General features: G+C 41.1%; 2 protein-coding genes across 2 annotated transcripts; one reads left to right on the forward strand and one right to left on the reverse strand.

The window, feature by feature from the left end:
• Positions 1–16,617: 16,617 nt before the first annotated feature.
• LOC105156996 (cytochrome P450 monooxygenase 76AD94-like) lies at positions 16,618–17,831 on the reverse strand. Its single transcript, XM_011073283.1, has 2 exons — positions 17,406–17,831; positions 16,618–16,806 (listed from the first exon to the last, which is right to left on the reverse strand). The coding sequence occupies exons 1-2, from the start codon at positions 17,829–17,831 to the stop codon at positions 16,618–16,620; spliced, it is 615 nt and encodes a 204-aa protein (XP_011071585.1).
• A 1,293-nt stretch (positions 17,832–19,124) lies between these two features.
• Positions 19,125–19,505, forward strand: LOC105157005 (uncharacterized protein At4g02000-like). Its single transcript, XM_011073296.1, has one exon. It carries the CDS (start codon positions 19,125–19,127, stop codon positions 19,503–19,505), a length of 381 nt encoding a protein of 126 aa, XP_011071598.1.
• The last annotated feature ends 2,770 nt before the right edge of the window (positions 19,506–22,275 follow it).

The raw sequence follows: 22,275 nt of genomic DNA on the forward strand, positions 1-22,275 counted from the left end.
TAATTGTGGAGTGTAAGGGCCAACAGAGGAATTAGTTGGACTTTAATTGAATGCACCAAACATGGTATCTACACATATTTATGTTTTGGACGAGCTCGACACACAAACACTTAAAAACCTAATTTAGTTGATACACTAATAAATTTAAAAATACATCGAAACAATAAATATATAAACATCAAAAATATTAAGTACATTAATAAATTCAAAAAATACATCGAAACATAACAAATCATCATAAATACATAATACATGCAGAAAAATCAACTATACAAATTGAAAAATGCCCGATACATGAATTCGAACTCAAGACCTCTCTCAAATAAAAATTTATAGAATTTTAATTTTACCACCAAGGCTTGACATCGCTGGAAAAAATACTAACAATTTATAGCCTAAATTACAAATAGGTGTTTGGCTAGCTTATTTAAACGATTTTATAAACTCATATACTACAGAAAATGTGGGATTTGGAGAGGGATGAGGAATGCGTTTTTTGTTTTTTTTTTTTTTACGAAACCAGAATTAATAGCTTGACACTGTGAGTTTTGAACGACTATGTACCAGGAGCCCTTCTGTCGTATAGACGGTGTCCCTATTATTTAGAATGGTTGGGTGGTAACGTTTCCTAATTAGTAATGGATATTGAACCACTTATTCATCTACTGTTTCTACATACGTTTGACTATCTAAAAATATAAATTTTTTTTCTGGAACACTTTTGTCTATTTGGAATGGTTTAATTTTTTCCAAATATTTTTGAAATGATATTTATAACACTTTTTTACATAAATTTGAATGTAAGAAAGATGCATGTTCCCACTCTTTTAGAAATATATTTTGGCAAGGTTGTTCTATGTCCGACTAATATATCTTAGAACGGTCATTGGAACACAATTTGAATTTTCATTTGGAATATACTTTGGAATGATTGTGTCCTTTGTTTGGGATACATGTTTGGAATGATTGTAAGATTTTATTTGGAACAGTTACTATGATATTTAGTCACTAAATTTGGAATAACATTTATTTTGTTTGAATATTATAGAACGCTCATTGGAACATAATTTGAACCTTTCATTAGAATATATTTTGGAACGACTTTGTCCTTTGATTGGAATTCATGGTCAGAACAATTATAGGCTTTTTTCGATTCCCTTCGATCTTTAATCATTACAATTGGAACGGATTTTATTTTGCTTAAACACATTCATTAACCGTTGACAAGCCCATTCCTAATTTTTAGATTTATTAAAAAAATATTTCATTTAATTTTGAAATAGTAATTTTATAATTATAATTAATTAGTAAAATTAATTAGTTTGTCATAATTTGATTAATTAAATAAATACTAAATAATGGGATGCAATTAATATGAAAACATAAATAATTATGAAAAAAAATTATATAAATATAAAAATTCTATGTTTATAAATGTAAAAAAAACTAATCTATCCCTCGCCTCCCTCATCAACGTGGTCCATGTCGTCATCGTTTGGGGCATAAGAGTTTCCCGGAGGCTGTTACTCAAGGTCCCGGTGTCACTGGCCGCACCTTGGGCTAGACGGTCGGCAGTGACTTGTGGAGGACGTACGGGCGGCTAGGGGATGCCGACCAGCACGCAAGGGCGTAAATGATCTTCGAGCAGAGACTCTTACCGATTGGGGATTGCAATACTGTTCGTATGGGAACTTTCCTGATGTGTGGGGATGCTATCATTCCGATAACGTTTGGCCACGGAGATATAAGGGCGATGATCAAGCGCCACCTTGTGCGCGAGTAGGAGAGAATTGTGTGAAGCAGAGTACTTTATCCTTGGCAATTTGCAATACTGTTTTAATTGCGAGATCCTTGGAGTGTTGGGAGCACCTCCAAGATGTTTCACGCGTAGACGGTTCCATTTCAGTAGGGAACGACGACGATGTTTAGAGTCTGCCAGTGTAGTGGGAGACTGTAGTTTCATAGTATGGTGGAGACAATTCCTCAGCCATGGATGATCGGATGGGGCTGAAACTCTATAATTATGTTGTGCAAGTCGTAGGCTACACTATAGTTCAAGTGGGACGTGGTTTGGACGTCGGCCAAAGGAGATGCGGAGAAAGTGCACTCCTCGACCCTTTCAGTATTCTACTCTTGGAATAAGAAAAAATCTTTTTAAGTCTATATAAGGGGGCATGCAGGGATGAGCTCCAGCCAGCCCTCCCCGTGCACGACGGCAGAAGCAGGAGACGACATCTGCACTAAATGAGCATTCTCTTGGGGGCATGATTGTGGCCTTTAGGAGCCGGTTCTAGGCAGCTAAGAGGAGTACCAGAGGCCCCGAAGGGCTTGGACACCTGACGGGCAGCGTAGGGCCAGGATGGCCTACGTTGGGCGCTTATACTGCCGAGAGGCTCTGTGTGACGCACAAGGTTGCCCCGCAGGCTGCGAGATATCAGGGGCAACACCTCTCGTGCGAATGGGTGATCGAGGCAAGCATTCCAAGACCTCGTGATCCAACTCATGGAATGCGCTATCGAGTTCTAGCCGTCCATGGGGGTTTGTTGGCTAAAGATGAGCGGTTATGGGACGACGCCGCACTGTGGGCATATTGTGAAGCCAAACCGAAAGGCAAGAGTGCATTTCGGGCATGCCGAGTGAGATCAAGGCAAGATGTCAGCATATCGAATGTGCCTCAGACTTATGATCCTACTCGGGCGAGGCATGAAAAGTGGCCATGATGAAGGCGTGCGCCTAGGATGCACCGAGTGAGTGTTGGGCATGAGATGGGCATTGCGGGCGCATGCGTAGCGCCGTAATGCCGAGGCAAAACGAGGATACTCCTTGCCGGCAAGTTCCGAGATTGTGTGCTAGACGCTAAGACACGAGTGCCGTGTAGGGAGGCGTTCAGATGTCGCGCTAGCAAATTTCGGTGTCGACGACACGCGACAGACTGTCGCTGTACTCTGATATGTGCGACGGCTGGTCGAAGGTTAGGCATCTGAGATGCAGCACAGGCGAAAAATATATGAGAATTACATTCCGCTGCGAGAGAAAAGAGCACGCCTGTGGCAGTTGGTACCAGAGCCTCGTTGCCTTCATGGGGCGAAACAAGTTGAGAACTTGGAGGACGAGACCTCCCGGTCGACAAGTGGCACATGAGCTCTACGTCAGGTAGAGTCGAGTGGTTATTAGTTGAGACAAAAACATACCATCAAACAACAATATGATTTTTGGGGATGTCTACCGAAGAGATTATGTTGGGTAGAGTCCTTTTGTGCACGTTTGGGCTGCTTGAGAGAGCAAGCGGCTACGGTCCAACTTTGTTGTTGTTGGTTGGCAGTTATGTGAGCGTCGCAGATGTGTTGAGCGAGATGTTAACCATGGTCCAAAATATTTTTTTCGGCAAATTGATATTCAGATTTCAGAATTCACTTGGCTTCCTTGAGCGAGAGGGGGACATGCCGATGCGTCGGGTGGACTACGAGAGAAAAGCAACCATGTGTACGGATTGCCGCAAGTCAGGAGGTGGTCTAGGCGACGAGGCCATTTTGGTAGGCGAGATACCACCTTGAGTTGAGAGTGGTGGATGAGGGGCCACCTTCTCATCAGTCTGAAGAACCTTCCAGCGGGGAAGGATGTGCTGAATATTCAGGTGTCGAAGCACGATTGCACATGAGGTGCATGAAACAAGCCACCCTGTGGGGCTACGAGGAGTGCACGTTGAGAACCCTTCTGTTATGGGCAGTTGTCAGTGCGAGTCATCTGCGGTCGAGCAAAATTATGGGATGAAGTGCTATTGTGGTAGATGATGGTGCGTCTAGAGAGAGACGACACGCTTCAAGAACCAAGGGGCATAGGCATCCGTTATGTGAGAAAGGCAACTTGTCCGGAGCTTGAGTGGGGGAAGCCCACAAAGCCGTGTGTTGGGTGCTCATCAGGAGCACGAGTTTGAGTTGAATTGAGAATGTTTCTCGAGGGGATTCTGAAACCCTGCTCTTTGGTCTAAAGATTTCTGAGGGGGACTTCCCTGTGGAGATTCGAGGGGAGCAGCAGGCTCTATTGACACCATGAGCGGCATGGTGCGCTCGAGTTGAGACTTGAGCGGGACTTTTGCACAGGCTGAGATTGGAAAATTCTAATCTTCCGATCGATGTTATACATGATGCGTGCAGGCCAAATTTGAACTTGATGTTACGGCCGGGCTGGGGAGATGGAAACCCCAACCTTGTTAGCAATCGGACCGATGCGGACTTGCGTTTTGAGGTTTGCTGCCGGACGGGGATTCAAAAATCCTATCCTTGCAGTTGCAGTCAGGCGCTCGGGCCGAGACATGAGATTGAGTTTTGTGGTCGAGGTAGGACTTGAGCTTGGTTGTCGGCCAGATTTGGGGCAGAGGTCCCATTTTCATGTTGGGTTGAGCGAGAACCCTTTTGAGAGGCGTTTGGTCCACGAGCAGTGTGGTTCCGATAGTTAGGCATCCGGCCTATGTGTTTGCAAGTGTTTAAGTGTGGTCTACTGTGGAGGCTGGTTTGCGTGTTTACCGAGAATGGCAACACCTCGAGTGGGGGAGAGAGTGTGAAGTGTGCGTAGCACAGACTCCACACTTCATTTGTTCCAAGATCAATTCGAGTCTATTTGAGGCATTGTTTTGAGGGACAACAGACACAGACTCCACACTTCTTTGGTTCCAGATCAATTTGGGTGTATTTGAGGTACTGCCTTGAGGAACATCAGACACTCCTTTCGTTCCAGATCAATTTAAGTGTATTTGAGGCACTGCCTTGAGGGACATCAGAGATTTCAGAGGCGTACTTGAAATGACTTGGAGCACAGTTGAGAAAGTCGGGAAGAGAGTGTATAGCCAGGCACAGACTTCCGACTTCAGTGAGCAACAGTCGGGAAGAGAGTGTAGAGCGAGGCACAGACTCCGACTTTAGTAGGCTACATTAAGAAGAGAGTGTAGAGAAAGGCACAGACTTCTAATGTGGGTCACATTTGGAAAGAGAGTGTAGACAAGTACACAGACATCCAACTTTAGGCGATCATGCAGTGCGCTTGAGGCACTATTAGTTGAGAGCTACCTGCCACCTTGGGAAGAAAGTGCAGAGAGAGGCACAAACTTCTATTATAAGTTTCGTGTTGAATGAGTGCATCAGAGGCACTATATTTGTGGGGGAGCTTGGCACCGATTTGGGAAGAGGGTGTGAGCGAGTACACGGACTTCCATTTGGGTTGATTTGATCGCATCGGGTGCAGCAGAGATACGATTTGCGAGGGAGATTACGTATTGTGCTGGAGGGGCACTTCACGACTGGAGAGCTCGAAGAGCAGGAGGTCGGTCTAGGGTTGTGTGATACTAAGAGAGAGTATTGGGCACCGCATACACCTCGATCCTTCTTGTATGAGTTGACGAGGACGTCAACAGATTGAGTGGGGGAGAGTGTCACTGACTGCACCTTGGGCTAGATGGTCGGCAGTGACTTGTGGAGGACGTGCGGGCGGCTAGGGGATGCCGGCCAACACGCAAGGGCGCAAATGGTTTTTGAGCAGAGACTTTTACCGATTGGAGATAGCAATACTGTTCATATGGGAACTTCCCTGATGTGTGGGGATGTTGTCCGCCAAGTATGAAGTCATTTGAGGATGTTTGGCCATGGGCCTAGTACAACTATAGCTAGTGCCTGACCTCATCAGCCAGCCATACCGGTCTCGTCAGTTGAGCCTTAGCGATGACGAACTTCTTTGGATGAAGTTGCCCACCTACACACGAATAATAATTTTTTTTTATCAATAATTAACCAAAAGTAGAAAAAATATAACTAGTTAATAAGTATTGCATGTATCTTAATTGACCAAAAAGGGTTCGAGTTGTTATATGGTCAAAATATTTCAAATATCACTGAAAATTCGAGAGAGATTGAGGAAAAAGAGAAAGAGTATAAGAATAAAATATATATATATATAAGAAAATTTAAAATGGGCATTTGAATGATGTTTGGAACTCCGAAAATAGCTGTTGCATCACATTTAGGAACGGATACTAGAACACGTTTAGGAACGACAAAGTAGTCGTTAAAATTTAGCCATTGTAACATATTGGAACGTGTATTATAATACAACATTAATGGTCTACTAAGACCATTCTAAATTGTAGCTCACGTTTGAACGGTACTTGGAACCCATACTATTTTTAACAAATATCATATTTAGAAACATGTATTGTAATACAAGTATTTCTAAGTACTTAAACTGTCTCAAATTGTAACTTATTTTGAAATGATTTTTTCCACAATCCCATATTTCAATGGATTTTGTGTTGGAATGGGATATAAAAAGCCAATTGGATTGGTTTTTTGCCATTCGCTAATCTTTATTGAAAAATATTGAATTGATTTTATATTACCACTTCAACTTATGCGTCCCAGGTTGATCCACTCGCATTCTCGTTGCTTTGAGAAGATGGATGTGCCAAATTGTTTATGAAGGAGAAGATGTATACCCCAATATAAAGAAAGGTTGGTCTTATAGTGATTACATTTTATTGTATTGCGATATGCTAGTTAACTGTATTTTTACATCAAACATTTTTCATTCTTGGGCCCAGAGAAGGTTATATGCAATTAGAATGGTATCAAGCATCATTCGGAAGCCTATCTGTCGATGTTTTAGGTGTCAGCAATAGTTTAAGGGTTATATAAGCAACATTAATACTTAGCTTTTAACTTGATATAGTGTTGATATCACTATGAAATTGCAAGCTTCTTTGTTATCTTCATTTCTTATTATAGTTTTTTATCTAGGTAAAGATTTTTGTTCATTTCGATAAAGAGAAATGAACTTCTCAAATCCAATGCTAAATTGGCTAACTTGACTAAAAAAGGAAGCAAATTGCAAAAACAACCATGGAACTCATTCCGAAGTTCTATGAGATATCGAAGCGAACTCAAGATTGAATTAAAAAATGCATGGTTCTGGATTAAAGTGTTAGGTCAGAAGTTGAGCTATTCTATACTAAAGGAGAACTTTCACTTTTCAGCTGATTTGTTGAAACTCGAACTTCATCTTCTAGATCATTTCTACTTGCCATGGCTTCCTAATGCAGCAGAGATGAAGATCAAGTTGCTATTGGTCCTGGCGTTGCTGTTGATCTGTTGGACAACGGATAGGAGTAGTCGCATTTTGTATTCCAGGAACAAGACGTGTTCACGTTTTTCTTTAGTGTTTTAGCCTCATTGTACAGTCAGCGCTTAGGTCATTTATTCACTACGCTATTGGGCCACGTTGGCTGATTAGTTGGTTGCTTGTTAGTTAGACGGTTTGGAGGTAACTCTGTTCATTTAAACAAACTTCTTCTTCTTTTTTGGTTGTAACAAAACTTCAGAATAGCATTGGAACTTATGCCTTTGATTGGTGATTTCTCTAAACAAGTTTTGAAATTTACTACTTCTTCGAATTGTAAATTCTACATGGTATTAGAGCCTTCATCTTGAAGGTCTCTTGATACGACTTTCTTGTGATCTTATTTCTGTAAATTGATGCGATTAGGAGCCAAGTTATGGTGGATTCGCAAACACTGAAAACCGATCAGTATGAAAGGGAAGTTTTCTATCTTCATCCCTCAGATAATTCGAGCTTTGTGCTTGCTTCTTTACCTCTGAACGGCTCTAACTATCTAACCTGGAGTAGAGCAGTTCATGTTGCTCTTGGATGCAAGATGAAGCTTGCGTTTATCGATGGAACGTTTCCTCAACAGGCAATACGATCTGCTCTGTTTGAACAATGGCAGAGAGCAGACCTCATGGTTACTTCGTGGCTATGGAATTTGATTTCTAAAGAAATCGTAGAAGGCTTTATGTATGTGAGCTCTTCTCGTGACCTTTGGCTGGAGATGGAGGGGAGATATGGACGTAGCACTGGTCCCACAATCTATCAGTTACAGCGGGAGACATGATATTAACCAGTTACTTGACGAAGCTAACGAAATTGTGGAATGAACTTTTTTTGCCTAGCACCATCACCTAAGTGTACTTGTGGAGGGTGCTCTTGTGGTATAAACAAAGCAATTACAGAAACGTATATTGCCACGCAACTTATGCAGTTTCTCGTGGAGCTCCATGAGAGCTTTGACAAGGGGAAAAGCCAACTACTCATGATGGACCCATTGCCTAACCTGGAGAAGGCCTTCTCCATGATTTTCGCTGTGGAGCAGCAACGTAATGTGTAGATGCACCTTGCTACTAATGCCAACAATACAGCATACGAGGTGGCTTTAAGAGACAACAGGGGCTCACAAAGGTAAGTATAGAGGCACAGAACATCACTGGAGAAAGATAAGCAAGGGATGGTTTGTCCTCATTATCATAAACAAGGACGTTTAAGGGAGACTTGCTTTCAAATACATTGCATGCCTGAATGGTATAAAGCACTAAAATAGAGGAAGAAACAACCTGGTGGAACCTACAACTTTACAGGAAACATAGACACTAAAGAGATGAACAAAACAAATGTGGTATCAACTAAGGTAGATGCACAAACGGATGTTTCCAGTATGATGGCAGAATTACTGAAGCTCATGAGGAATAAACAGACGCCATCAGATCTTATTTCCAACATCGTGAACTACATTCCATGTGACGAGGAATTTGCAGGTAACACCTTCATTTTTAAAACACTTGGAATGGGTGATTGGATAATTGATTCTAGCTCTACATACCATATATGTGCGCATTTATCGAATTTTGAGTCTTATTCTGCCCCTACTCATGCACACTACATCCATTTTCCTGATGGATCAAAGAAGGCAACTTCTTATGTTGGAACGATGAGATTAACAAATGACATTAAGCTTGAGTCAGTGCTTTACATCCCAAACTTCTCTGTCAACCTTCTTTCTGTGAGTCAACTTTGCAATGGAAGTAACTACAGTTGTACGTTCAATAAGTTTGGATGCGTGTTGCAGGACCAGGTGACTAAGAGGGTGCTGGTTAAGGGAATGCTACACAAGAGATTCTACAAAGTGAAGGCCTCTGTTTCTGGATATTCGACTGCCTCCACCAAGTTTTTTCCTACTTCTTGTACTGCATTTTCTGAATGTAATGATACTCTCCGGCATGCCAAATTGGGGTATGCCTCTACGGCAGCTATCAAGCATATTCAAGAATGTAAACTCTCGAGTGATTCACTAGAAATGAAGTGTGAAGCTTGTCCTAAGGCCAAATAGTCCAGAATTTCTTTTAAGTGCAGTGACTCACACACTACTTCACCTTTTGAACTGGTACATTTGGATGTTTGGGGTCCATACAAGACATCTACCTTGACAAGTTGCAATTATGTCTTGACTGTCTTGGATGACTATAGTAGATCATTCTGGACCTATCTTCTCAAACAAAAGGATCAAGTGGTTTCTGCTTTACATGCATTTACAACTATGGTTGAAACACAATTTTCAGCTAAGGTTAAGGTGATTTGTTCGGATAATGGATCCGAGTTCTTGAATGTACACAGTCAAAATCTGTGTCCAAAGCAGGAATTATACATCAAACATCTTGTGTCTACACTCCTCAATAAAACGGGAGAATTGAGAGAAAACATAGACAATTACTCAACATTGCCAGAGCATTAATGTTCGAAGCTACTCTTCCCCTTCGATTTTCGAACGAATCAATACTGACTGCAACCTATATTATTAATAGAACTCCCACACACATTCTACATTGGCGTAATCCTTTTGAAATGTTGTTTGGTATTGTGCCTACATACAGTCATCTTAAAATTTTTGGATGTCTCTGTTTTGCTATGAACACCAACCCACAAAAATCTAAGTTTCAAAAAAGAGCTCACAGATGTATATTTCTTGGTTATTCACTAACACGGAAGGGGTACAAAGTGTACGATTTAGAGGATCACACTTTCTTTGAATCCAGAGATGTTATCTTCCATGAATTGGTCTTCCCTTTTGCCCAAGAACAGGCTCCAGAGTCCCTTGACTGTCCTCTTCCAACAATTGCAGCTGGGGTTAGTTACAGGGACGCTCAGGATATTGCTTCCAGTCCAATTGCGTCTGCAGATCCACTTGATTCGATACCTGTGCCCAGTAGTGGAGTTCAGCAGGATAACAGTGCCTCAAGTACTCAAACACCTCTTCGTAGGTCCACCAGAGTCACTTGTAAACCACTTTGGCTTGATGATTTTGTCTGTCACCATGCATCCTCTTCTCTGCTTCCAACTTCTACAAGTTACTCTTCGTTTGTGGCTTCATTGACGAATTTGCAAGAACCCTATTCCTTTGCTGAGGCTGTGAAGCATCCTAAGTGGAGAGCGGAAATGGATGTTGAGCTGCAGGCCTTGGAAAGAAACCAAACATGGAAATTAACAACCTTACTTGCTGGAAAACGTGCAATGGGCTCTAAGTGGGTATACAAGGTCAAACTACGGGCACATGGCAGCATTGAACCGTATAAAGCACGCCTAGTAGCTAAATGCTTCAATCAAGTCAAAGGGGTTGATTACACAGAAATTTTTTCGCCTATGGCAAAGGCAGTTACTGTACGCCTATTCATCGCTTTGGCTGCAGCTCGTGGTTGGGAACTTAAACAATTGGAAGTTAATAACGCCATCCTTCACGGGTACCTAGAGGAGGACTTTACATTACGCCTCCTGCTGGATATAAGGTAGATTCAGGTCTCGTTTGCAACTGGAGCGATCATTGTATGGCTTGAAACAAGCCCCGCGTCAATGAAATGTCGAATTAATGCTGAAGCTGCAACAATTTGGCTTCACTCAAAGCGCACGTGATCATTGCCTTTTCTTATTGCACACTGCTAATGGCTTGCTCTCTCTCCTTGTGATTGTCGATGACATACTCCTTGCAGGTGCTGATATCGGTGATATTAAGAAAGTGAAGGTCCACCTGCATCAACTTTTCACGATTAAGGACATTGGCCAAGCTCGTTATTTTCTAGACATTGAGAAATTGCCCGCAATTCTTAAGGGATTTATTTAGCTCAAACCAAATACGTGATGGACAATCTTGCCGACACTTGTTTAACTGAAGCTAAAGCTACTGCTACGCCTCTGCCACCTAGACACAAATTGAGTTCCAACACTAGTCCCTTGCTCCCAGCCTTTGATTCATACAGAAGATTAGCAGGCCGACTGCTTTACCTCAGCTTCACAAGTCCTAACATTTTCTACTCCGTGGAGTAATTAAGTCAATACCTCAACCAGCCTTGCGAAGCCCACTGGAAGGCTGCACTATATGTAGTGCGTTATCTAAAAGGTTGTCCTTCACTTGGTCTCTTTCTTCCTGCTGCCAACTCTCTTGACCTTCAAGCTTTTTGTGATGCGGACTCGGCATCCTATCCTGATTCTAGACGCTCTTTGACTAGTTTTTGTGTCTTCCTTGGGCTGGCTCTCATTTCTTGAAAAACCAAGAAGCAGTCGACCGTGTCTCGTTCGACCGCCGAAGCTGAATATCGTAGTTTAGCCGCCACAGTGTGTGAATTGCGTTGGTTGTCATACTTGCTTGTTGACTTTTGGATTTTAGTCAATTTACCAATTTCACTCTCCTGCGACAATAGAGCTGCAATTCACATTCTTGCAAATCCAGTTTTCCACGAGCGGACGAAGCACATTGAAATTGATTGTCATGTTGTCCATGATGCGTATAAGGAGGGATATATCACCCCTGTTCTGGTTTGAAGCCTTGCTCAGATTGCAGATGTCTTCAGTAAAGTTGTTTCCCTCAAGGTTTTCAGTTCGTTTATTTCCAAGTTGGCATTGTGTGCTTTGCCCCCGATCCCACTTGTGGGGGGGCTGTTGGAACTCAGACTTCATCTTCCATATCATCTCTACTTGCCATGGCTTGCCAATGCAGCAGAGATGAAGTCAAGTTGCTACTGGCGCTGGCGTTGTTGTTGATCTGTTGGACAATGGATAGGATTAGTCGCATTTCGCACTCCAGGAACATGACGTGTTCACGTTTTTCTTTAGTGTTTTAGCCTCATTGAACAGTCAGCGCTTAGGTCATTTTTTAACTATGCTATTGGGCCACGTAGGCTGATTAGTTGGTTGTTGGTTAGTTAGACGGTTTGGCAGTAACTCTGTTTATTTAAACAAACTTCTTCTTCTTCATTTAGTTGTAATAGAACTTCAAAATAGCAATGGAACTTATGCCTTTGATTAGCGATTTCTCTGAACAAGTATGGAAATTTACTGCTTCTTTGAATTGTGAATCCTACATGATTCAAATAGTTTTCATAGAATGAAATTCTTAGAGTTAGTGAAGTTTGATATCAGCTGTTGGAAATGGGTACCTGACATTATTTGGAACAAAGGTTAGTCATAAACATGGACGCATATCCTGTACTGATTTATTATGAATTTTACATTCACCTTCACTCAATAATTGTCCTTAAGCTCCATCAATTCAGATAATATCTAAAGATGATCTCTGTGGTAGTAATTTTTTCTCACGTCATCCAACCTATTAGTATCTCTGCTATATCTTTGAATAAATGCTAGCCTTGCTATTTTCTGAAGAGGTTTTTTTTGTTCCTTAGGGAATTTTGTCTTCACTTTTGTGTCTAATAAATTTATAACAATTATTTATTTGCCATGAGAAGGATGGAATTATTCTGTGTTCTTTATTTCTTTGATCAAAACAGTAATATATAATGTTGACATTAACTCAATCATCTTGTTATGCAAATACAGGCACCGTCTAAGTCAGATAAGACCTAGTTTTAAGTACTTGTGTCTGGCTGAGCACATTCCTACAAAGATTGAAGTAGATCGGAGTAATCTGGATATTGGGGACAGGGTATCCATGCATGGCGTTCTAATTCATCCAAGCTTGAAGGTTCTAAGTAAGAATGGGAACACTCCTATTTGTAAGATCATGGCGACGGACATTGGAAACATCGAACATGCATAGTACAAATTGGTGTTAACACCAGTTCAGCATTATGGTGTTAACAATTCCATGCTCAATGAGAAAGGTGTTTCAGGTTAAGTCAATTTCAACAGTGCAGAAATAAGTATGTCAATTCTTGTGATTTATTTAGAATTAATCCTTATTTCTTCATGCAGACGTCTTAGCATTAGTGGAAAATGAGAGCCACCCCACTGAAAAATATCATCTCAACAAGCCATGCTGAGAAATTTGTGCTGAGCAATGGACAAGTTGTTGACATTGACTGTAAAGCAAATTAGAGAACAATGGGAAAAACCATAAATAATGATATCCTAGGATTTAAGTAAAGAGTACAAGATCTTGAACAATGTGGAGTTTCAAAAGTTTTTGTGCTTATATTTGGTACAGTACTTGTGAATATGAAGCATCGTATTTCTTTGTAGACAATGATAGTGGTTGCCACACTTCCACTGTAACTATATTAATTGGTCTATTTGTTTCTATATGGTTTTCTAGATATGAAGGATGCTTGTTGCATTTGTGCTATGTCATGGTATTTCATTTTGTCTCATTTTAGTCTAATTCTACTCCAGCTTTGCTTAAGAAAACAAAAGGGATGGAATTGAGGATGGAAATTTGTCTTTAGCTATGGAATAGAGATGGATTCAGAGTCAGAATCAGCCACAAAATAAAAAATGGAAATCAAGATGAATTAAAGCCGAATTAAAGAAAAATTCGAAGACGTATTTTGTCTAAGTTTATTTTGAAACAATGACAGATTCTAAGACAAATTACTTTCCATCTTAAAATATAGAGGTGAATTTAGCTACGGAATCAGCCATTGGACTTTCATCTACAGATCTTTCTATGAAAATTTTCCATCTTTGATGTTATTAGAGACGAAATTATAGGCTTTAGAGATGGAAAAATCCGTCTGTGAAACTCTGTTTTCTTGTACTGTTGGTTAATAGATATAATTCGTCATAATTTTAATAAGGACACTCAATGTTGTAGTTAGTGTTATATGTTTTTCTTACAGTGATAATAATATAACAACACTAACTACGAATCACAATTTGCAAAATAAATTTACAAAAACTTTTAACTATCATATAAGGGTAAATTATACTTTTTAGACCTATACTTTGCGTCAAACTCAATTTGGTCCATAATTTTTTTAGGCACAATTTTAATCATTATCTTTATTAATTGTTATGATTTTTGTGTAATCGTTAGAATTGGGTTTAAAGATGTTAAGACGAAGGGAATTGGATGTACTAAAATCGTAAAAATTTATAAAGATTAGGACCAAATTATTACTTTCAGAACATGTTCACATCCAACAGGCCCCATTCTGATGATATCCAGTGAGGCGTTAACTATCTCCAAGCATTGGTGGATACGACTATGGCAAACGACCTTAAACGTCCCTTCACAGAGGACGAGGTATTGAAAGTCCTCTCTCATATGCTCCCTTGAAATTGCTCGGCCCCGTATGCCCCAGCTATTTTGTCCAAAGATTTTGACATGTTGTAATGTCTGATGTTGTTCATTGTTCCCTTAGATTTTAATGTTGATATCTTGCCTGTTGGCTTTAATTGCACAACAAAAAACAAACTCCCCGAGGCTCTTGCTCATTTCCGTCCAATTAGCCTGTGCCACATGGTTTATAAGATTGCCTCCAAATCTACGGCTAACCATCTGAAAACCTGGCTGGATAAAATCATTTTCCTATCCAAGTCAACTTTTGTGCCAGGGAGCATCATTAGTCTTTCTTGCTTTTGAACTTAACCACTTCCTTAATACCAAATTGAAGGACGTAAGCATTTTATGAATCTTAAGTTAGACATCAGCAAGGCCTGTGATCGGATCGAATGGTTGTTTCTCAAGTGGGTTTAGGTAAGCTTGGTTTTCCTTCTTCGTTTATTGAGCTTATTATGATGTGCATTTCTACTATTTCTTACTTATTTGTTTTGAGTGGTACACAGTATGGTTCCATTACCCCACAGTGAGGACTCCGGCAAGGGGATCCTCTCTCCCCCTATATTTTTCTTTTGTGTACAGAATCTTTTAGTTCGTTGTCCAGATAAGTTGAGGGCTGTGGTGTGGTCCTAGGTGTTACAATGTGCAGCGGCGCCCCAACAATTGCTCACTTGTTGTTTGCCAGATGATACTACGATGTTTTATTCGGTTAATCAAATATTGCTGCAACATATTCTTGGAATCCCTGCTTACTAGAAAATGGTTCAGGTCAGGAGATCAATTTCCAAAAGTCCTGTATTGTTTTTAGTCGGAACACTCGACCAGATGTCCGAGGTACCTGGCTGATCTCCTTGGAATCCCACTTGAGAACAAGCATGAGAAGTATCTCGGTCTCCCAGTAGTTGCATTTCGCCTAAAAAAAAGAGTTGTTTGCTTTGCTCAAAGATAGAATTTGTAAGAGGACCTACGAGTGGCATGAGAAAACTTTATCTCAAGCAGGCAAAGCTACTCTTATCCAGTGGGTCGTGCAAGCAATCCCATCCTATGTAATGTCTTGTTTCCATCTACCGAAAACACTTCTCAAGGAGTTTTAGTCACTTGCAGCGGATTTCTTTTGGCATGATGGAGATCACTTCGCACTCATTGGATTGCATGGGATAAATTATGTTGAAGTAAGCTTGAGGGGGGCCTCGATTTTTGGAATCTTAATGCATTCAATCTGGCGCTATTCGCTAAATATCTTTGGCGCATCCACCCTCCCATATTGGTTTTTAGTAAGGTCTTGCGGGCTAAATATTTTCCTTACGACCATATTTTTGAAACTTAGGTGGGGACATGGCTATCTTATACTTGGAGAAGTATTATTGAGGCAAGGGACCTCCTACGCTTGGGTTGTAGATAGAGGATTCGGATAGGACATTTGGTGATGTTTGGAAAGATCCGTGGATCCGTTGGATGCCCTCTCTCATGATCATTACACCAAATATATATAATCTTCAAAAGATGCGTGTTTGTGATCTTATTTTGTCAGCGTCTAGGGAATGTGATGTGGAAACTATTAATTCCCTTTTGTGGCCCGTGGATGGAGAGGGTATTTTAGAGATTCCACTTAGCATTTAAAGAGAGCCTGATCTCTTGATTAGGTACTACTCTAACAATGGCCTTTTCTCGGTTCATAGTGAGTATCATCTTGCACTCTCACTAGATTTCCCTACAGGCACTAGTTATGGGAGCGCTTGGTCTAAAAAGTTGTGGAGGACTTTCTGGCAATCAAAAGATCCAAAAAAAGTCAAGGTGTTCACTTGGCTAGCAATTAGAAACGCTCTACCACCGTGTACAACCTTCGAAAGAGACTACCACATGAGGAAATTGGCTGCCCCTTTTGTTTTACACCGGATGAAAAAACTTTGCATGCACTTCTGAGGTGTTATTTCACGAGATAGGTATTGGCTTTATCGAATATTTGTTGGAAAAACTTGAATCATCCTGCCCCCTCAGCCGAGGAATGGTTCATTAACCTTTCGATTAACTTGTACTCGAGGGATTTCGCATGTGCTCTTATAATTTTTTGGACGATGTGGTGGTCGAGAAACTTGAAATTGTTGAAAAAAGTAACCTCCTACCCCCACAAGTTGTTGTTGCAAGGAGCTATCAACATGCTTTTGAAGTGCAGATTGCTGTTATATCAACCCCCCCCCAACCATCCTGTGCTACATCATTCTTGGCAGCCCCCCAGGGAATTACATCAAAATTAACTTTGACGATACTCTTCTGGCAGCAAGAACTTCTTTGGGTATTGGTGTGGTGGCTCGTGACTCTTTGTGCTCTTGCATTGCGTGGTTTTCACTTCGAATTGACAGGAAAAGCCCAACCTTTCTGGTAGAGACTCTTGTAGCAAGAGAAGCAACTTTTTTGGCATGCTGAACATCCTGGCGTAGAGTAACGATCAAAGGGGATTGAACTATAATCATATCAAAGCTCTCCTTTACTCATCAGGATCGTTCTTCTTTGGTCCCCTCATTTTTGACATTGTATCCTGTTCAGCTCCATTAGAGACTGTTTTATTTTCTTTTGTTGGCCAATCGGGCAATTCAGTAGCTCATCATTTAGCCCGATAGGTTCTAAACTTGGAAGGGGACTCTTCTAATATACCCCTTGGTTTGATTTTGTTGTTGATTCTCAATCTTGCCATTTAATCTATACATGATTTACCTTTCCAAAAAAAAGGACCAAAATCGTATCTAAAAAAGTATAAAAATCAAAATCATAAAAATTTATAAAAATTAAAGACAAAATTATGTTTCAAAAAATTAGGTCCAAAATCAATTTTGACCTAAATACAGGGACCAAAACTATAGTTTACCCAACTTATAACATCAGTTCGTGCTAGATTGAAAAGATAATGTTGAAAGTTTCAAGATGAACCCCCAATTTTACTAATATTTTCCCCTGTATTCAATGCATTTTCGATTTCTCCACCGTATTTGCGAGTAGGAAATAGAGAATTAAAAAGATAAGAAAAGCTTACCATGAGCAAGACACTAATACTTTGATAATTAAGCTCCAGCGGGCCATTTTCTTTAGTATGATCAAGTAGAACATCCAAGGAATCCCCATATCTATCTACTCCATAGGCCATGTGCTTAATCCTTTGCTCAATAATCACATCTAAGAGTTTCCACAATCTCTCATACAACAACATGAGGCCACGCCTGATGCCCTGTGGGTCAAATGGCTTCAAGAAAGGCAAATAATTAGCAACATTATGCTTGCCCACAAACTCAATCAGATCACCGATTAGCTCCTTTACTTCCATCTTCGGATTCAAGTTCATATTAAACATGTTGCTGGAAAACATCATGTTTGATAGAAAGTTCAACTTGGTGTCGAAACCTAACCTCCCAACATCAAGGGGTTGTCGAGCTTGACGGGCCTCATTGACCGGTTCGATCATTTTTTGCATCATCATATGCTGCAATTCTCGGCAAGCGTCCAATGTTTGAGTCGTAAAAAGCTGATTGTAATAGATCATTCTATGCTTTTTCCAGTGCGGGCTTTGCCCTAACGACTACACCATCGACATGTCATAATCCTTTTCAGCAACCTCGACTTCTGGAGTGGGCCTCCCCAAGAAGGCCTGATCATTAGTTAATAAAATCGCATAAAACCCAAGAAAACTGACTCCTTAAACAAAAAAATGAAGGACTCTAATTCTCTTTCACACTCCTACACCACTTGGAACACACATTAAAGACACACACACCCCTCTACACGGCGGAAATGATGAAGATCAAGCGGTAGAGGATGGCTTGGAGGCAGATGGCTATGGTTCTAGAGAGGATAACGCATCCATACACGATCATCAACACTCATTGATGGGAAGGGCTCGAACATGAAAGATTCATTGCTTGAAGACGATTTCCATGGAAGATTGACACAAGGCGAAGAACACATCCGTAAGTCTTTCAACATCAAATAATTTCTTGTCTTGGCGAATAAGGTTATTGACAGCAGTGATGAGGAATCCGTGGCTGATATTAGAGAGCTTCAAATTCGTTAGGCCGCAAAATGCGGGGACAAAAATCGCGAGGGCTTTATACTGGTTTTAAGCCATCAACTTGCCCCGTTTAGGCCGATCAAAGTACAATGTTTTCCTAGACAGATTCCAAGACTTCCCAAACCGAAGCAAGCGCCCGAAGTCCTCAGTAACTTCGTACCAAACCATACTCAACGATTGCAATTGGCGGCGCATGCAAACCTTAGGGTTTCTGCCCCTATGGACATGCCTCCTATGGTTGTTGATGAATCATTTGGAACAACGGATAATAAGGAACCAACGCTTATACCTCTAGAAATCATGGCTGCACCAATGCTCAATGAACTGCGGCCACAAACACCACCATCTGAGCACGCACCTTCGATAATTTATAGAGGTAATGTTACTTTGCGCCTTACGAATAGTCTGAATGAGATTGATGATCACTGCTGGTTTTAATAATTCGGGTTGTCGAGCATTGAAATTTGTTGCACCATCTACTCAAATTGGCGAGATAGTAATTCGGCCATCAATAAATATGATCCGTGAAGGATCCAAACCATCAAAAAATATGGTTGTTGGTTATTTTCTGGGAAAAAAGCCATACTTTTGTCAATTGAATGATTACGTTCGTTCGGTTTGGCTGGCTATTAAGGATGTTATTGCACCATCGAACGGTTTTTACTTCTTTTTGTTTAAAATGACATAACGATGGAGGACATCATTAAGGGAGGGCCATGGTTGTTCCAAGGACAGTCTACCGTCCTCCAGCGTTGGGAACTGGGAATAGCACTCAGGAAACATAAACATACTCAAGTGCCAGTGTGGATTCAATTGAGGCATCTACCTGCGGAATTCTGGATGCCAGATGGATTTAGTGTTGTAGCCGGTGGAGTGGGGAAGCTGTTATACCCTGATGCTATCATGAAAGCATGCACGAGACTAGATTTCACTCGTTTATGTGTGATGCTTGATGTTACTTCTAAACTACCGAAGCAAATGGTGATTTTAATGCCTACTGAAGATGGGGGCAAAGTGCCTTGTAGGGTGGACGTTAAATGTGAATGGCTACCTCTGAAATATTGCACATGAATGAATCTTGGTTATGACGTACGAACGTGCCCTACTGTCAGATTGAAAGTGAGGCCTCCAGTGAATGTGTATGTGCAACAACCTCGTCAGATGGTGCCTGAATTGCAGCTTGCTCATCCCTTAACATCCGAGCCCAATGCTCATTCCAATACATCCAAGACTAAGATAATGCAGGGGCCTAGTGAGCGACAAAGAGATGGATGAGAAAAGCAATCCCTCCTTGTGAGCAAAGGTAAAGAGATTGTCTTGTATAACACATTTGAACTCTGAATGTTGAAAGTCCTTTTATGCAGAAAAAATGAATGAGGGCCTAACATATGTTCCCTTCCGAGGGTGATACATAATTCCTACAACTTTCTGGAATGTCTAAGCGCTTAATCAGCTTGATCACCAATTGGCTGTAAAAGACATAGCAACTACTCACAGGTTACTGTTCTTGGTATACTAGAAACTCGTGTTGTTGTTAATAATGTACTACAAATTCAAAATAATTTATTGCCTTCGTGGAAATGGTTTGTTGATTATACTACAATTGGTAATCGGATTTCGTTAGCGTGGAATGATGAGGAAATAGGAGTTGATATCGTGACTGTCAGTAACTAGATGATTCATTTATAACAACAACACTTATTAACTATCATTTATAGCATGAATGAAGTCATAAACCGGCGTACACTACGGGCGGACATTTGCAATATTAGCTGAGCGGTTTTGCTGGAACCTTGGTTTATCATGGGCGATTTCAATACTGTGGTGGACATGAGTGAAGTGTGTGGAGCCTTGGGGGATATCAGACATGCGAATGATGAGTACTGCAATGCTGGCCATCGGCTTATTACCAGAGCTTCATACCTCTAACTTCGGATCATTCACCATTATTGCTCCTAGGAGGAACGCGTCTTAACCAAGTATCTTTAGATTTTGGTAACTACTTGGCTTCATCCCATAATTTCTTAGATGTAGTACAATCACTTTGGCGACATCAAGTTACTGGGACATCAATGTATGCAGTTACGAGGAAGTTGCATGCACTCAAGTCGATGTTCAGGGCAATGAGAAAACAAAAGTTGCATGCACCGGGGTTAAGGCAGAGTGATCCTATGTCCCCCTACTTATTTGTGCTCGTTATGGAAGTGCTCAGAATGTTATTCCAATAGCTCATTGATCAAGATCCAGGTTTCTTGTACCACTGGAGGTGTCAAGATATAAGTCTCTTTTAGCAATGCTTTGCAGATGACCTTCTCCTCTTTAGCCACGCTGATGTGAGCTCGATCCAGTTACTTAAGGGAGGATTGGATCATTTCTCTACACTCTCTGGGCTGCACACTAACGCAGCCAAGAGTCACCTCATTCTTTCACGATCAGCCCAGAACAGGAGGAATGAGCTGCTTGATATTCTCGAATTTCAAGAAGGGAAGCTACCATTCACTTATCTTGGTTTACCTCTTGTTTCTTCTCGGTTGACCATTGTCGATTGTAAACCATTGTTAGTGAAGATTGACAAACGGCTGCAGGGTTGGGATGCCTGTCAATTGTCATTTGCAGTTCGAATCCAACTAATTAAATCAGTTCTGATGGCACTGCACGTTTAATAGGCGATAGCATTTATTTTGCCTAAGGGTACTATCAAAGAAATTGAAAAGAAACTACGTGCCTTTTTATGGAAGGGCTCTTCATAAGCTGATTATCTAAAAGTTGCTTGGAAACAAGTTAACCTTCCAATCGAAGAGGGTGGCCAGGGCATCAAGGACATTGCTGGCATTAACTTGGCATTTATGAGCCAACACGTTTGGTATATCATTCAGGACTCCCCCTCATCGATTTTTGGGTTACTTGGATACCACACTATCGACTCCGCGACAAGTCCTTTTGGACTATTAGTGCTACATCGGGCGCATGGGGATGGCAAAAATTACTCCTACTGCATAGGACCCTTCTCCCTCACCTTCACTTCTGGATTAGAGATGGTGCACTATTTTCCTTGTGGCACGATCCTTGACATTCTTTAGGTTCTTTAATTCAGCGGTTTGCATGTGGCCCCCTTCTTACCCGTACACTCTCAAATGATAACCTTGATTTTGTCATTCGGGATAGTGCATGGAACTGAACTCGTATTATAGATAGATTTATAGTGGATATCACTCTTCAGCCTCCCGCGATTTATGGTTCTCGTGACACGATTCTACTTGATGGTGGGGCTCTCGACCACCGGAAAATATATGATATTTTTTTAACATCTGGCCAAAACTAGGTTGGTTTTCACTACTTTTAAGCCGTTCAAGATTCCTAAAAACTCGTTCATCTTATGGCTTGCATTACAGGAATGACTTTCTACCATGGACAAGCATTAGCTGAATCAGTCGGATGGCTCTTGTGTTCTCTGCTCAAGAGGTGAATTGGAGACCCACCAGCATTTGCTCTTTTAATGCCCATACACCCGACAATGCTTTTACAGCACTACAACGACAAGTCCGCTTCCGTTGGTCTGATCATGGATGGGCAATTGACACACTCATTGCTTCTCGAAAATGGAGGGGTTACCCCGCAATTAATGCCACCCATAGACAATTTCTAGCCTCCGTTATTTACCACTTATGGCAGGAACGTAATTGGAGAAGATACCAGCAAATCATTAGAGATGCTCCTACATTTTCTCACATTATTCTAAATGACATGAGATCACGCATTATTACTACAGAACTATCGACTACACTCAGCACCATCCCATTGTCTAGATTATGGAGGATTTCTTGGCCTCCTCAATGTATTC

Source organism: Sesamum indicum, linkage group LG1 (assembly GCF_026168435.1).
Source record: "Sesamum indicum cultivar Baizhima isolate 11 linkage group LG1, ASM2616843v1, whole genome shotgun sequence".
Taxonomy (NCBI): Eukaryota; Viridiplantae; Streptophyta; class Magnoliopsida; order Lamiales; family Pedaliaceae; genus Sesamum; species Sesamum indicum.

Excerpts from the sequence above, each read along its gene's own strand:
- LOC105156996 (XM_011073283.1), bottom strand. The coding sequence starts at position 17,831 with ATGATCGAACCGGTCAATGAGGCCCGTCAAGCTCGACAACCCCTTGAT. Across the intron at positions 16,807-17,405 it reads GTATTAGTGTCTTGCTCATG|GATGTTCAGCATGCCAAAAA; the intron begins GTAAGCTTTTCT and ends ACTCTACGCCAG.
- LOC105157005 (XM_011073296.1), top strand. The coding sequence starts at position 19,125 with ATGGAGGACATCATTAAGGGAGGGCCATGGTTGTTCCAAGGACAGTCT.